This window comes from Taudactylus pleione, unplaced genomic scaffold (genome assembly GCF_031769625.1).
Source record: "Taudactylus pleione unplaced genomic scaffold, aTauple2 ptg001149l, whole genome shotgun sequence".
Classification (NCBI taxonomy): domain Eukaryota; kingdom Metazoa; phylum Chordata; class Amphibia; order Anura; family Myobatrachidae; genus Taudactylus; species Taudactylus pleione.
Genome location: NW_028285550.1, coordinates 467,944 through 486,627, shown reverse-complemented (window position 1 = coordinate 486,627; position 18,684 = coordinate 467,944). Strand labels below are relative to the sequence as shown.

Sequence of the window (18,684 nt, the reverse complement as noted above, 5' to 3'; positions counted from 1 at the left end):
AGCGCTGTAAGTTGGAACCAATCAGAATATATTGTGCAAATTGGTATAAAAATGAATATATTCCAAAATTAATTTAAAAAAACCCAATAAATCACATAAAATTCACATATATAAAACATATTGCAACAATAAATAATACACATTCAAGCATCGGACAGTTAGAATACTGAACCTCAAAAATAGACCAATATTGATGGAAGGATTAATTAAGCCTCAATGAATTCTGATTCTTATCTCCCTCTACTTCCTCTCTGTATTGGGGTCCCTGAAGGCTCTGCTACCAGCCCTTACCTCTCCCTCTTATCCTACACTACCACCTCTGCACAGGTATCACCCAATCTGTCCTGTTCCCTCTTTCCTCTCCCTCTTATCCTACACTACCACCTCTGCACAGGTATCACCCAATCTGTCCTGTTCTCTCATTCCTCTCCCTCTTATCCTACACTACCACCTCTGCACAGGTATCACCCAATCTGTCCTGTTCCCTCTTTCCTCTCCCTCTTATCCTACACTACCACCTCTGCACAGGTATCACCCAATCTGCCCTGTTCTCTCTTTCCTCTCCCTCTTATCCTACACTACCACCTCTGCTCAGGTATCACCCAATCTGCCCTGTTCCCTCTTTCCTCTCCCTCTTATCCTACACTACCACCTCTGCTCAGGTATCACCCAATCTGTCCTGTTCTCTCTTTCCTCTCCCTCTTATCCTACACTACCACCTCTGCACAGGTATCACCCAATCTGCCCTGTTCTCTCTTTCCTCTCCCTCTTATCCTACACTACCACCTCTGCTCAGGTATCACCCAATCTGTCCTGTTCTCTCTTTCCTCTCCCTCTTATCCTACACTACCACCTCTGCACAGGTATCACCCAATCTGCCCTGTTCTCTCTTTCCTCTCCCTCTTATCCTACACTACCACCTCTGCTCAGGTATCACCCAATCTGTCCTGTTCTCTCTTTCCTCTCCCTCTTATCCTACACTACCACCTCTGCTCAGGTATCACCCAATCTGTCCTGTTCTCTCTTTCCTCTCCCTCTTATCCTACACTACCACCTCTGCACAGGTATCACCCAATGTGTCCTGTTCCCTCTTTCCTCTCCCTCTTATCCTACACTACCACCTCTGCTCAGGTATCACCCAATCTGCCCTGTTCTCTCTTTCCTCTCCCTCTTATCCTACACTACCACCTCTGCACAGGTATCACCCAATCTCTCCTGCTCTCTTTCCTCTCCCTCTTATCCTACACTACCACCTCTGCTCAGGTATCACCCAATCTGCCCTGTTCTCTCTTTCCTCTCCCTCTTATCCTACACTACCACCTCTGCACAGGTATCACCCAATCTGCCCTGTTCTCTCTTTCCTCTCCCTCTTATCCTACACTACCACCTCTGCTCAGGTATCACCCAATCTGCCCTGTTCTCTCTTTCCTCTCCCTCTTATCCTACACTACCACCTCTGCTCAGGTATCACCCAATCTGCCCTGTTCTCTCTTTCCTCTCCCTCTTATCCTACACTACCACCTCTGCTCAGGTATCACCCAATCTGCCCTGTTCTCTCTTTCCTCTCCCTCTTATCCTACACTACCACCTCTGCACAGGTATCACCCAATCTCTCCTGTTCTCTCTTTCCTCTCCCTCTTATCCTACACTACCACCTCTGCTCAGGTATCACCCAATCTGCCCTGTTCTCTCTTTCCTCTCCCTCTTATCCTACACTACCACCTCTGCTCAGGTATCACCCAATCTGCCCTGTTCTCTCTTTCCTCTCCCTCTTATCCTACACTACCACCTCTGCTCAGGTATCACCCAATCTGCCCTGTTCTCTCTTTCCTCTCCCTCTTATCCTACACTACCCCCTCTGCTCAGGTATCACCCAATCTGTCCTGTTCTCTCTTTCCTCTCCCTCTTATCCTACACTACCACCTCTGCTCAGTTATCACCCAATCTGCCCTGTTCTCTCTTTCCTCTCCCTCTTATCCTACACTACCACCTCTGCTCAGGTATCACCCAATCTGCCCTGTTCCCTCTTTCCTCTCCCTCTTATCCTACACTACCACCTCTGCTCAGGTGTCACCCAATCTGCCCTGTTCCCTCTTTCCTCTCCCTCTTATCCTACACTACCACCTCTGCACAGGTGTCACCCAATCTGCCCTGTTCCCTCTTTCCTCTCCCTCTTATCCTACACTACCACCTCTGCTCAGGTGTCACCCAATCTGCCCTGTTCTCTCTTTCCTCTCCCTCTTATCCTACACTACCACCTCTGCACAGGTATCACCCAATCTGCCCTGTTCTCTCTTTCCTCTCCCTCTTATCCTACACTACCACCTCTGCACAGGTATCACCCAATCTGCCCTGTTCCCTCTTTCCTCTCCCTCTTGTTATACTGACTTTCTGCCATTTTCACCTGGACATCCCAACTCTACCTCAAACTTGTCTAAATATGAACTTGCTTACTTTCCCCTTTTTGGCGTCATAACCCCCCCCCTCCCCCCATCACTATCAGGATGGACAATGTACAGTTCTTGTTCCCCAGCCTACCACCTCGGTGTCATCACTGATTTCACCATTATCTTCACCCATTCTCCCAGTCCTGCTGTTTCCTCCAATGCTTGGGCCCATTGGCTCATTATCTCCTGCTTGGTCTACTGTAACGTCCTCTTCCTTGACTATCAGGCTGAATACAGCAGCGAGGCTTCTCTTCATTTCAGAACCTCTCCTTCCCCTTCATGTATCAGACCTCATCACTAGATACACCCCAGCTCATCCTCTCTGCTTGTCCTCTCTTGTCCCTCCTAGCTCCAAGATTTGCACTGCTCCCCACCTATGGAACTTCCTGCCTCGCTCTACCAGACTCTCCCCCAACCTACCATCATTCACTCCTAATTTATCCCCCTCCTAGGTATTTCATTCTAATGTATTCTCCTGTATTACATGTTACTGACACATTAGTCCATTCCAATTCATTCTCCTGCATTACATGTAACTGACACGGTACTCCATTCCAAATCATTCTTCTGCATTACATGTAACTGACACGGTTCTCCATTCCAATTCATTCTCCTGCATTACCCACAGTACTCCATTCCAATTAATTCTCCTGCATTACATGTAACTGACACAGTACTCCATTCCAATTCATTCTCCGGAATTACATGTTACTGACACTGTACTCCATTCCAATTCATTCTCCTGCATTACATGTAACTGACACTGTACTCCATTCCAATTCATTCTCCTGCATTACATGTAACTGACACTGTACTCCATTCCAATTCATTCTCCTGCATTACATGTAACTGACACGGTACTCCATTCCAATTCATTCTCCTGCATTACATGTAACTGACACAGTACTCCATTCCAATTCATTCTCCTGCATTACATGTAACTGACATGGTACTCCATTCCAATTCATTCTCCTGCATTACCCACAGTACTCTATTCCAATTCATTCTCCTGCATTACCCACAGTACTCTAGTTCAATTCATTCTCCTGCATTACATGTAACTGACATGGTACTCCATTCCAATTCATTCTCCTGCATTACCCACAGTACTCTATTCCAATTCATTCTCCTGCATTACCCACAGTACTCTAGTCCAATTCATTCTCCTGCATTACATGTTACTGACACGGTACTCCATTCCAATTCTTTCTCCTGCATTACATGTAACTGACACGGTACTACATTCCAATTCATTCTCCTGCATTACATGTTACTGACATGGTACTCCATTCCAATTCTTTCTCCTGCATTACATGTAACTGACACGGTACTCCATTCCAATTCATTCTCCTGCATTACATGTAACTGACATGGTACTCCATTCCAATTCATTCTCCTGCATTACCCACAGTACTCTATTCCAATTCATTCTCCTGCATTACCCACAGTACTCTAGTCCAATTCATTCTCCTGCATTACATGTTACTGACACGGTACTCCATTCCAATTCTTTCTCCTGCATTACATGTAACTGACACTGTACTCCATTCCAATTCATTCTCCTGCACTACATGTAACTGACACGGTACTACATTCCAATTCATTCTCCTGCATTACATGTTACTGACATGGTACTCCATTCCAATTCTTTCTCCTGCATTACATGTAACTGACACGGTACTCCATTCCAATTCATTCTCCTGCATTACCCACAGTTCTCCATTCCAATTCATTCTCCTGCATTACATGTTACTGACACGGTTCTCCATTCCAAATCTTTCTCCTGCATTACATATTACTGACACGGTACTCCATTCCAATTCATTCTCCTGCATTACATGTTACTGACACGGTACTCCATTCCAATTAATTCTCCTGCACTACATGTAACTGACACGGTACTCCATTCCAATTCATTCTCCTGCACTACATGTAACTGACACGGTACTACATTCCAATTCATTCTCCTGCATTACATGTTACTGACATGGTACTCCATTCCAATTCATTCTCCTGCATTACATGTAACTGACACTGTACTCCATTCCAATTCATTCTCCTGCATTACATGTTACTGACACGGTACTCCATTCCAATTCATTCTCCTGCATTACATGTTACTGACACGGTACTCCATTCCAAATCATTCTCCTGCATTACATGTTACTGACACGGTACTCCATTCCAATTCATTCTCCTGCATTACATGTTACTGACACGGTACTCCATTCCAAATCATTCTCCTGCATTACATGTTACTGACACGGTACTCCATTCCAAATCATTCTCCTTCATTACTTGTAACTGACACGGTACTCCATTCCAATTAATTCTCCTGCATTACATGTAACTGACACGGTACTCCATTCCAATTCATTCTCCTGCATTACCCACAGTACTCTATTCCAATTCATTCTCCTGCTTTACCCACAGTACTCTATTCCAATTCATTCTCCTGCATTACATGTAACTGACACGGTTCTCCATTCCAATTCTTTCTCCTGCATTACATGTTACTGACACGGTACTCCATTCCAATTCATTCTCCTGCACTACATGTAACTGACACGGTACTCCATTCCAATTAATTCTCCTTCATTACATGTAACTGACATGGTACACCATTCCAATTCATTCTCCTGCATTACATGTAACTGACACGGTACTCCATTCCAAATCATTCTTCTGCATTACATGTAACTGACACGGTACTCCATTCCAATTCATTCTCCTGCACTACATGTAACTGACACGGTACTCCATTCCAATTCATTCTCCTGCATTACATGTTACTGACACGGTACTCCATTCCAATTCATTCTCCTGCATTACCCACAGTACTCTATTCCAATTCATTCTCCTGCATTACCCACAGTACTCTATTCCAATTCATTCTCCTGCATTACATGTAACTGACATGGTACTCCATTCCAATTCATTCTCCTGCATTACCCACAGTACTCTATTCCAATTCATTCTCCTGCATTACATGTTACTGACACTGTACTCCATTCCAATTCATTCTCCTGCATTACCCACAGTACTCCATTCCAATTCATTCTCCTGCATTACATGTTACTGACACTGTACTCCATTCCAATTAATTGTCCTGCATTACATGTTACTGACACGGTACTCCATTCCAAATCATTCTCCTTCATTACATGTAACTGACACGGTACTCCATTCCAATTCATTCTCCTGCATTACATGTAACTGACACGGTACTCCATTCCAATTCATTCTCCTGCATTACTGTAACTGACACGGTACTCCATTCCAATTCATTCTCCTGCATTACATGTTACTGACACTGTACTCCATTCCAATTCATTCTCCTGCATTACATGTAACTGACACAGTACTCCATTCCAATTCATTCTCCTGCATTACATGTAACTGACACGGTACTCCATTCCAATTCATTCTCCTGCATTACTGTAACTGACACTGTACTCCATTCCAATTCATTCTCCTGCATTACATGTAACTGACACTGTACTCCATTCCAATTCATTCTCCAGCATTACATGTAACTGACACGGTACTACATTCCAATTCATTCTCCTGCATTACATGTAACTGACACGGTACTCCATTCCAATTCATTCTCCTGCACTACATGTAACTGACACGGTACTCCATTCCAATTCATTCTCCTGCATTACATGTTACTGACACGGTACTCCATTCCAATTCATTCTCCTGCATTACATGTTACTGAAAGACACTATGGCATTGTTGTGTAATATATGTTACTGATTGGTATAATCATCTATGTACAGGGGAATCTGTGCCCGAGTATCAGATGGCATTCCAGGTTGAGGCCGGCAATCACCCTACATTTGAGGACATGCAAGTATTGGTATCCAGAGAAAAACAGAGACCTAAGTTCCCAGAGGCCTGGAAAGAGAACAGCCTGGTAAGCTGGCATCTACTATCTCTGTATGTGACCATATGCTCAGGGTATGCCTGGTAAGCTGGCATCTCCTATCTCTGTATGTCACCATATGCTCAGGGTATGCATGGTAAGCTGGCATCTCCTATCTCTGTATGTCACCATATGCTCAGGGTATGCATGGTAAGCTGGCATCTCCTGTCTCTGTATGTGACCATATGCTCAGGGTATGCCTGGTAAGCTGGCATCTTTATCTCTGTATGTGACCATATGCTCAGGGTATGCCTGGTAAGCTGTCATCACTATCTCTGTATGTGACCATATGCTCAGGGTATGCCTGGTAAGCTGGCATCTCCTATCTCTGTATGTGACCATATGCTCAGGGTGGTATCAGTGCTCCTCGTAAACAATTATCCTGTCAGACTGACAGGAATAGAGTGATTTTAGAGACATATATTTTATTAAACCGCTAAATCCCAGAATTGAAATTGAAGTCCCAGGTGATGGATGTTACGTTACACTGCAGCTCCTCTCTCCTGAGGTCCCAGGTGATGGGTATTACGTTACACTGCAGCTCCTCTCTCCTGAGACCCCAGGTGATGGATGTTACGTTACACTGCAGCTCCTATCTCCTGAGACCCCAGGTGATGGGTATTACGTTACACTGCAGCTCCTCTCTCCTGAGGTCCCAGGTGATGGGTATTACGTTACACTGCAGCTCCTATCTCCTGAGACCCCAGGTGATGGATGTTACGTTACACTGCAGCTCCTCTCTCCTGAGGTCCCAGGTGATGGGTATTACGTTACACTGCAGCTCCTCTCTCCTGAGACCCCAGGTGATTGATGTTACGTTACACTGCAGCTCCTATCTCCTGAGACCCCAGGTGATGGGTATTACGTTACACTGCAGCTCCTCTCTCCTGAGGTCCCAGGTGATGGGTATTACGTTACACTGCAGCTCCTATCTCCTGAGACCCCAGGTGATGGATGTTACGTTACACTGCAGCTCCTCTCTCCTGAGACCCCAGGTGATGGGTATTACGTTACACTGCAGCTCCTCTCTCCTGAGGTCCCAGGTGATGGGTATTACGTTACACTGCAGCTCCTCTCTCCTGAGGTCCCAGGTGATGGGTATTACGTTACACTGCAGCTCCTCTCTCCTGAGGTCCCAGGTGATGGGTGTTACGTTACACTGCAGCTCCTATCTCCTGAGACCCCAGGTGATGGATGTTATGTTACACTGCAGCTCCTCTCTCCTGAGACCCCAGGTGATGGGTATTACGTTACACTGCAGCTCCTCTCTCCTGAGGTCCCAGGTGATGGGTATTACGTTACACTGCAGCTCCTCTCTCCTGAGACCCCAGGTGATGGATGTTACGTTACACTGCAGCTCCTCTCTCCTGAGGTCCCAGGTGATGGATGTTACGTTACACTGCAGCTCCTCTCTCCTGAGGCCCCAGGTGATGGGTATTACGTTACACTGCAGCTCCTCTCTCCTGAGACCCCAGGTGATGGATGTTACGTTACACTGCAGCTCCTCTCTCCTGAGGCCCCAGGTGATGGATGTTACGTTACACTGCAGCTCCTCTCTCCTGAGGTCCCAGGTGATGGGTATTACGTTACACTGCAGCTCCTCTCTCCTGAGACCCCAGGTGATGGATGTTACATTACACTGCAGCTCCTCTCTCCTGAGGTCCCAGGTGATGGGTATTACGTTACACTGCAGCTCCTCTCTCCTGAGGCCCCAGGTGATGGGTATTACGTTACACTGCAGCTCCTCTCTCCTGAGGTCCCAGGTGATGGGTATTACGTTACACTGCAGCTCCTCTCTCCTGAGACCCCAGGTGATGGATGTTACGTTACACTGCAGCTCCTCTCTCCTGAGGCCCCAGGTGATGGATGTTACGTTACACTGCAGCTCCTCTCTCCTGAGGTCCCAGGTGATGGGTATTACGTTACACTGCAGCTCCTCTCTCCTGAGACCCCAGGTGATGGATGTTACGTTACACTGCAGCTCCTCTCTCCTGAGGCCCCAGGTGATGGGTGTTACGTTACACTGCAGCTCCTCTCTCCTGAGGTCCCAGGTGATGGGTATTACGTTACACTGCAGCTCCTCTCTCCTGAGACCCCAGGTGATGGATGTTACGTTACACTGCAGCTCCTCTCTCCTGAGGCCCCAGGTGATGGATGTTACGTTACACTGCAGCTCCTCTCTCGTGAGGCCCCAGGTGATGGATGTTACGTTACACTGCAGCTCCTCTCTCCTGAGACCCCAGGTGATGGATGTTACGTTACACTGCAGCTCCTCTCTCCTGAGACCCCAGGTGATGGGTGTTACGTTACACTGCAGCTCCTCTCTCCTGAGGCCCCAGGTGACGGGTGTTACGTTACACTGCAGCTCCTCTCTCCTGAGACCCCAGGTGACGGATGTTACGTTACACTGCAGCTCCTCTCTCCTGAGGCCCCAGGTGACGGATGTTACGTTACACTGCAGCTCCTCTCTCCTGAGACCCCAGGTGATGGGTATTACGTTACACTGCAGCTCCTCTCTCCTGAGACCCCAGGTGATGGATGTTACGTTACACTGCAGCTCCTCTCTGCTGAGCTCCCAGGTGACGGATGTTACGTTACACTGCAGCTCCTCTCTCCTGAGACCCCAGGTGATTGATGTTACATTACACTGCAGCTCCTCTCTCCTGAGGTCCCAGGTGATGGGTATTACGCTGCAGCTCCTCTCTCCTGAGGTCCCAGGTGATGGGTATTACGCTGCAGCTCCTCTCTCCTGAGACCCCAGGTGATGGGTATTACGTTACGCTGCAGCTCCTCTCTCCTGTGGCCCCAGGTGATGGGTATTACGTTACGCTGCAGCTCCTCTCTCCTGAGACCCCAGGTGATGGGTGTTATGTTACACTGCAGCTCCTCTCTCCTGAGACCCCAGGTGACGGATGTTACGTTACACTGCAGCTCCTCTCTCCTGAGGTCCCAGGTGATGGGTGTTACGTTACACTGCAGCTCCTCTCTCCTGAGGCCCCAGGTGACGGGTGTTACGTTACACTGCAGCTCCTCTCTCCTGAGACCCCAGGTGACGGATGTTACGTTACACTGCAGCTCCTCTCTCCTGAGGCCCCAGGTGACGGATGTTACGTTACACTGCAGCTCCTCTCTCCTGAGACCCCAGGTGATGGATGTTACATTACACTGCAGCTCCTCTCTCCTGAGGTCCCAGGTGATGGGTATTACGCTGCAGCTCCTCTCTCCTGAGGCCCCAGGTGATGGGTATTACGTTACACTGCAGCTCCTCTCTCCTGAGACCCCAGGTGATGGGTATTACGTTACGCTGCAGCTCCTCTCTCCTGTGGCCCCAGGTGATGGGTATTACGTTACGCTGCAGCTCCTCTCTCCTGTGGCCCCAGGCCTTACTACTGTCATTGAATACGGCCTTATGTATCTTTGTAGCCAATCAGCTGTGAAATGCCATTTTTTTGCAAAAAAGTTTCGCCGGTGACGTCATTTCACCAGCGGAAATTTATCCCCGTATTCAATTGTTGCAATTTTTCGCTGTTGCGAAAACGCAATGCAATGTATCCAGCGAAAAAGTTTCACCTAGGAATTGCTGGCGGAAAAAAGTGCAGAATTGCGGTTTTGGGGTGCAAAGGTGGGGAAATCACCCTGCACTCTTAGGACAGGTCCCCAAAGCTAAACTGCGTAAAAAAAAAAATCCAAAAAATATTTAGAGAACACCCCAAAAATTAATTTGAAAAAGTTCAAAGTTGGAGTGCAAACTTAAAAGCTAGCTAAATAGACTTTGGGGGGAGGGGGGTCTGCAAGTATGGGGGAGGTGTTATTTTGATTGCAGGTGCGTTTTTAATGCTTTTTAAGACTTTACTTTAGCAATGTTTAACCATGCTTGCACCCATTTTCATGTACCCCAAATTTGCTGAAACTAGTTATTTTTGCCAAGAAAACCTGCAAAATGCTATTCTTCATCATTTGTGCTAAAATGCAAAATAGCACCAATTCAGAGCATTTAGGCACCCCAAATACCTCCAGCAGAGCTATTCGGGGGGATCCATTGTGATCTCCCATGTCAGTGCATCTTATGGGGGGAGTCAGGCTGATTTCCCCATATCTGAAAGCACTTTTCGCCTGTTTGAGTTTCACCGGATTACTGTATAATCCACTACATCTAGTGCTAATTTACCTGCGGAGCTCGTCCGTTACAGCATGTACTGTATAATCCTCTGCATCTAGTGCTCATTTACCTGCGGAGCTCGTCCGTTACAGCATATACTGTATAACCCACTACATCTAGTGCTCATTTACCTGCGGAGCTCGTCTGTTACAGCATGTACTGTATAATCCTCTACATCTAGTGCTCATTTACCTGCGGAGCTCGTCCGTTACAGCATGTACTGTATAATCGTCTGCATCTAGTGCTAATTTACCTGCGGAGCTCGTCCGTTACAGCATGTACTGTATAATCCACTACATCTAGTGCTAATTTACCTGCGGAGCTCGTCTGTTACAGCATGTACTGTATAATCCACTACATCTAGTGCTAATTTACCTGCGGAGCTCGTCTGTTACAGCATGTACTGTATAATCCACTGCATCTAGTGCTCATTTACCTGCGGAGCTCGTCCGTTACAGCATGTACTGTATAATCCACTACATCTAGTGCTAATTTACCTGCGGAGCTCGTCCGTTACAGCATGTACTGTATAATCCACTACATCTAGTGCTAATTTACCTGCGGAGCTCGCCTGTTACAGCATGTACTGTATAATCCACTACATCTAGTGCTCATTTACCTGCGGAGCTCGTCTGTTACAGCATGTACTGTATAATCCACTACATCTAGTGCTAATTTACCTGCGGAGCTCGTCTGTTACAGCATGTACTGTATAATCCACTACATCTAGTGCTAATTTACCTGCGGAGCTCGTCCGTTACAGCATGTACTGTATAATCCACTACATCTAGTGCTAATTTACCTGCGGAGCTCGTCCGTTACAGCATGTACTGTATAATCCACTGCATCTAGTGCTAATTTACCTGCGGAGCTCGTCTGTTACAGCATGTACTGTATAATCCACTACATCTATTGCTCATTTACCTGCGGAGCTCGTCTGTTACAGCATGTACTGTATAATCGTCTGCATCTAGTGCTCATTTACCTGCGGAGCTCGCCTGTTACAGCATGTACTGTATAATCGTCTGCATCTAGTGCTCATTTACCTGCAGAGCTCATCTGTTACAGCATGTACTGTATAATCGTCTGCATCTAGTGCTCATTTACCTGCGGAGCTCGCCTGTTACAGCATGTACTGTATAATCGTCTGCATCTAGTGCTCATTTACCTGCAGAGCTCATCTGTTACAGCATGTACTGTATAATCGTCTGCATCTAGTGCTCATTTACCTGCGGAGCTCGCCTGTTACAGCATGTACTGTATAATCGTCTGCATCTAGTGCTCATTTACCTGCGGAGCTCGCCTGTTACAGCATGTACTGTATAATCGTCTGCATCTAGTGCTCATTTACCTGCGGAGCTCGCCTGTTACAGCATGTACTGTATAATCCACTACATCTAGTGCTAATTTACCTGCGGAGCTCATCTGTTACAGCATGTACTGTATAATCCACTACATCTAGTGCTAATTTACCTGCGGAGCTCGCCTGTTACAGCATGTACTGTATAATCCACTACATCTAGTGCTCATTTACCTGCGGAGCTCATCTGTTACAGCATGTACTGTATAATCCACTACATCTAGTGCTAATTTACCTGCGGAGCTCGCCTGTTACAGCATGTACTGTATAATCCACTACATCTAGTGCTCATTTACCTGCGGAGCTCGCCTGTTACAGCATATACTGTATAATCCACTACATCTAGTGCTAATTTACCTGCGGAGCTCGTCTGTTACAGCATGTACTGTATAATCGTCTGCATCTAGTGCTCATTTACCTGCGGAGCTCGCCTGTTACAGCATGTACTGTATAATCGTCTGCATCTAGTGCTCATTTACCTGCGGAGCTCGCCTGTTACAGCATGTACTGTATAATCGTCTGCATCTAGTGCTCATTTACCTGCGGAGCTCGCCTGTTACAGCATGTACTGTATAATCCACTACATCTAGTGCTAATTTACCTGCGGAGCTCGTCTGTTACAGCATGTACTGTATAATCCACTACATCTAGTGCTCATTTACCTGCGGAGCTCGCCTGTTACAGCATGTACTGTATAATCGTCTGCATCTAGTGCTCATTTACCTGCGGAGCTCGTCTGTTACAGCATGTACTGTATAATCGTCTGCATCTAGTGCTCATTTACCTGCGGAGCTCGCCTGTTACAGCATGTACTGTATAATCGTCTGCATCTAGTGCTCATTTACCTGCGGAGCTCGCCTGTTACAGCATGTACTGTATAATCGTCTGCATCTAGTGCTCATTTACCTGCGGAGCTCGCCTGTTACAGCATGTACTGTATAATCCACTACATCTAGTGCTAATTTACCTGCGGAGCTCATCTGTTACAGCATGTACTGTATAATCCACTACATCTAGTGCTAATTTACCTGCGGAGCTCGTCTGTTACAGCATGTACTGTATAATCCACTACATCTAGTGCTCATTTACCTGCGGAGCTCGCCTGTTACAGCATGTACTGTATAATCCACTACATCTAGTGCTAATTTACCTGCGGAGCTCGCCTGTTACAGCATGTACTGTATAATCCACTACATCTAGTGCTCATTTACCTGCGGAGCTCGTCTGTTACAGCATGTACTGTATAATCGTCTGCATCTAGTGCTCATTTACCTGCGGAGCTCGCCTGTTACAGCATGTACTGTATAATCGTCTGCATCTAGTGCTCATTTACCTGCAGAGCTCGCCTGTTACAGCATGTACTGTATAATCCACTACATCTAGTGCTAATTTACCTGCGGAGCTCATCTGTTACAGCATGTACTGTATAATCCACTACATCTAGTGCTAATTTACCTGCGGAGCTCGCCTGTTACAGCATGTACTGTATAATCCACTACATCTAGTGCTCATTTACCTGCGGAGCTCGCCTGTTACAGCATATACTGTATAATCCACTACATCTAGTGCTAATTTACCTGCGGAGCTCGTCTGTTACAGCATGTACTGTATAATCGTCTGCATCTAGTGCTCATTTACCTGCGGAGCTCGCCTGTTACAGCATGTACTGTATAATCGTCTGCATCTAGTGCTCATTTACCTGCGGAGCTCGCCTGTTACAGCATGTACTGTATAATCGTCTGCATCTAGTGCTCATTTACCTGCGGAGCTCGCCTGTTACAGCATGTACTGTATAATCCACTACATCTAGTGCTAATTTACCTGCGGAGCTCGTCTGTTACAGCATGTACTGTATAATCCACTACATCTAGTGCTCATTTACCTGCGGAGCTCGCCTGTTACAGCATGTACTGTATAATCGTCTGCATCTAGTGCTCATTTACCTGCGGAGCTCGCCTGTTACAGCATGTACTGTATAATCGTCTGCATCTAGTGCTCATTTACCTGCAGAGCTCGCCTGTTACAGCATGTACTGTATAATCCACTACATCTAGTGCTCATTTACCTGCGGAGCTCGTCCGTTACAGCATGTACTGTATAATCCACTACATCTAGTGCTAATTTACCTGCGGAGCTCGTCTGTTACAGCATGTACTGTATAATCCACTACATCTAGTGCTAATTTACCTGCGGAGCTCGTCTGTTACAGCATGTACTGTATAATCCACTACATCTAGTGCTAATTTACCTGCGGAGCTCGTCTGTTACAGCATGTACTGTATAATCCACTACATCTAGTGCTCATTTACCTGCGGAGCTCGTCCGTTACAGCATGTACTGTATAATCCACTACATCTAGTGCTAATTTACCTGCGGAGCTCGTCTGTTACAGCATGTACTGTATAATCCACTACATCTAGTGCTCATTTACCTGCGGAGCTCGTCCGTTACAGCATGTACTGTATAATCCACTACATCTAGTGCTAATTTACCTGCGGAGCTCGCCTGTTACAGCATGTACTGTATAATCCACTACATCTAGTGCTCATTTACCTGCGGAGCTCATCTGTTACAGCATGTACTGTATAATCCACTACATCTAGTGCTCATTTACCTGCGGAGCTCGTCCGTTACAGCATGTACTGTATAATCCACTACATCTAGTGCTAATTTACCTGCGGAGCTCGTCTGTTACAGCATGTACTGTATAATCCACTACATCTAGTGCTCATTTACCTGCGGAGCTCGTCTGTTACAGCATGTACTGTATAATCCACTACATCTAGTGCTCATTTACCTGCGGAGCTCATCTGTTACAGCATGTACTGTATAATCCACTACATCTAGTGCTCATTTACCTGCGGAGCTCGTCCGTTACAGCATGTACTGTATAATCCACTACATCTAGTGCTCATTTACCTGCGGAGCTCGTCTGTTACAGCATGTACTGTATAATCCACTACATCTAGTGCTAATTTACCTGCGGAGCTCGTCTGTTACAGCATGTACTGTATAATCCACTACATCTAGTGCTCATTTACCTGCGGAGCTCGTCTGTTACAGCATGTACTGTATAATCCACTACATCTAGTGCTAATTTACCTGCGGAGCTCGTCTGTTACAGCATGTACTGTATAATCCACTACATCTAGTGCTAATTTACCTGCAGAGCTCGTCTGTTACAGCATGTACTGTATAATCCACTACATCTAGTGCTAATTTACCTGCGGAGCTCGTCTGTTACAGCATGTACTGTATAATCCACTACATCTAGTGCTAATTTACCTGCAGAGCTCGTCTGTTACAGCATGTACTGTATAATCCACTACATCTAGTGCTCATTTACCTGCGGAGCTCGCCTGTTACAGCATATACTGTATAATCCACTACATCTAGTGCTAATTTACCTGCGGAGCTCGCCTGTTACAGCATGTACTGTATAATCCACTGCATCTAGTGCTCATTTACCTGCGGAGCTCGCCTGTTACAGCATATACTGTATAATCCACTACATCTAGTGCTAATTTACCTGCGGAGCTCGCCTGTTACAGCATGTACTGTATAATCCTCTACATCTAGTGCTCATTTACCTGCGGAGCTCGCCTGTTACAGCATGTACTGTATAATCCACTACATCTAGTGCTCATTTACCTGCGGAGCTCGTCTGTTACAGCATGTACTGTATAATCCACTACATCTAGTGCTCATTTACCTGCGGAGCTCGCCTGTTACAGCATGTACTGTATAATCCACTACATCTAGTGCTCATTTACCTGTGGAGCTCGTCTGTTACAGCATGTACTGTATAATCGTCTGCATCTAGTGCTCATTTACCTGCAGAGCTCGCCTGTTACAGCATGTACTGTATAATCCACTACATCTAGTGCTCATTTACCTGTGGAGCTCGTCTGTTACAGCATGTACTGTATAATCCACTACATCTAGTGCTAATTTACCTGCAGAGCTCGTCTGTTACAGCATATACTGTATAATCCACTACATCTAGTGCTCATTTACCTGCGGAGCTCGTCCGTTACAGCATGTACTGTATAATCCACTACATCTAGTGCTCATTTACCTGTGGAGCTCGTCTGTTACAGCATGTACTGTATAATCCACTACATCTAGTGCTAATTTACCTGCGGAGCTCATCTGTTACAGCATGTACTGTATAATCCACTACATCTAGTGCTAATTTACCTGCGGAGCTCGCCTGTTACAGCATGTACTGTATAATCCACTGCATCTAGTGCTAATTTACCTGCGGAGCTCGTCTGTTACAGCATGTACTGTATAATCCACTACATCTAGTGCTCATTTACCTGCGGAGCTCGTCTGTTACAGCATGTACTGTATAATCCACTACATCTAGTGCTCATTTACCTGCAGAGCTCGTCTGTTACAGCATGTACTGTATAATCCACTGCATCTAGTGCTCATTTACCTGCGGAGCTCATCTGTTACAGCATGTACTGTATAATCCACTACATCTAGTGCTAATTTACCTGCAGAGCTCGCCTGTTACAGCATGTACTGTATAATCCACTACATCTAGTGCTCATTTACCTGCGGAGCTCGCCTGTTACAGCATATACTGTATAATCCACTACATCTAGTGCTAATTTACCTGCGGAGCTCGTCTGTTACAGCATGTACTGTATAATCCACTACATCTAGTGCTAATTTACCTGCGGAGCTCATCTGTTACAGCATGTACTGTATAATACACTACATCTAGTGCTAATTTACCTGCGGAGCTCGTCTGTTACAGCATGTACTGTATAATCCACTACATCTAGTGCTCATTTACCTGCGGAGCTCGTCTGTTACAGCATGTACTGTATAATCCACTACATCTAGTGCTCATTTACCTGCGGAGCTCGCCTGTTACAGCATGTACTGTATAATCCACTACATCTAGTGCTCATTTACCTGCGGAGCTCGCCTGTTACAGCATGTACTGTATAATCCACTACATCTAGTGCTCATTTACCTGCGGAGCTCGCCTGTTACAGCATGTACTGTATAATCCACTACATCTAGTGCTCATTTACCTGCGGAGCTCGTCCGTTACAGCATGTACTGTATAATCCACTACATCTAGTGCTAATTTACCTGCGGAGCTCGTCCGTTACAGCATGTACTGTATAATCCTCTACATCTAGTGCTCATTTACCTGCGGAGCTCGCCTGTTACAGCATGTACTGTATAATCCACTACATCTAGTGCTCATTTACCTGCGGAGCTCGCCTGTTACAGCATATACTGTATAATCCACTACATCTAGTGCTCATTTACCTGCGGAGCTCGTCTGTTACAGCATGTACTGTATAATCCACTACATCTAGTGCTCATTTACCTGCGGAGCTCGTCTGTTACAGCATGTACTGTATAATCCACTACATCTAGTGCTCATTTACCTGCGGAGCTCGTCTGTTACAGCATGTACTGTATAATCCACTACATCTAGTGCTCATTTACCTGCGGAGCTCGTCTGTTACAGCATGTACTGTATAATCCACTACATCTAGTGCTCATTTACCTGCGGAGCTCATCTGTTACAGCATGTACTGTATAATCCACTACATCTAGTGCTAATTTACCTGCGGAGCTCGCCTGTTACAGCATATACTGTATAATCCACTACATCTAGTGCTAATTTACCTGCGGAGCTCATCTGTTACAGCATGTACTGTATAATCCACTACATCTAGTGCTCATTTACCTGCGGAGCTCATCTGTTACAGCATATACTGTATAATCCACTACATCTAGTGCTAATTTACCTGCGGAGCTCGTCTGTTACAGCATGTACTGTATAATCCACTACATCTAGTGCTCATTTACCTGCGGAGCTCGCCTGTTACAGCATATACTGTATAATCCACTACATCTAGTGCTAATTTACCTGCGGAGCTCATCTGTTACAGCATGTACTGTATAATCCACTACATCTAGTGCTCATTTACCTGCGGAGCTCGTCCGTTACAGCATATACTGTATAATCCACTACATCTAGTGCTCATTTACCTGTGGAGCTCGTCTGTTACAGCATGTACTGTATAATCCACTACATCTAGTGCTAATTTACCTGCGGAGCTCGCCTGTTACAGCATGTACTGTATAATCCACTACATCTAGTGCTAATTTACCTGCGGAGCTCGCCTGTTACAGCATGTACTGTATAATCCACTACATCTAGTGCTAATTTACCTGCGGAGCTCGCCTGTTACAGCATGTACTGTATAATCCACTGCATCTAGTGCTCATTTACCTGCGGAGCTCGTCCGTTACAGCATGTACTGTATAATCCACTACATCTAGTGCTCATTTACCTGCGGAGATCGTCTGTTAAAGCATGTACTGTATAATCCACTACATCTAGTGCTCATTTACCTGCGGAGCTCGTCCGTTACAGCATGTACTGTATAATCCACTACATCTAGTGCTCATTTACCTGCGGAGATCGTCTGTTAAAGCATGTACTGTATAATCCACTACATCTAGTGCTCATTTACCTGCGGAGCTCATCTGTTACAGCATGTACTGTATAATCCACTACATCTAGTGCTCATTTACCTGCGGAGCTCGCCTGTTACAGCATGTACTGTATAATCGTCTGCATCTAGTGCTCATTTACCTGCGGAGCTCGCCTGTTACAGCATATACTGTATAATCCACTACATCTAGTGCTCATTTACCTGCGGAGCTCATCTGTTACAGCATGTACTGTATAATCCACTACATCTAGTGCTAATTTACCTGCGGAGCTCGCCTGTTACAGCAT

General features: G+C 45.8%; 1 protein-coding gene across 2 annotated transcripts in view; it reads left to right on the top strand.

Annotated features, from left to right (window-relative positions):
- Positions 1–18,684, top strand: part of BMPR2 (bone morphogenetic protein receptor type 2) — a 260,939-nt gene that overhangs the window by 224,006 nt on the left and 18,249 nt on the right. For both annotated transcript variants that reach the window (XM_088462089.1, XM_088462088.1), the window contains exon 10: positions 6,233–6,369. In XM_088462089.1, the coding sequence (XP_088318215.1) occupies positions 6,233–6,369 (137 nt within the window). The remainder of the gene's footprint in view (positions 1–6,232; positions 6,370–18,684) is intronic.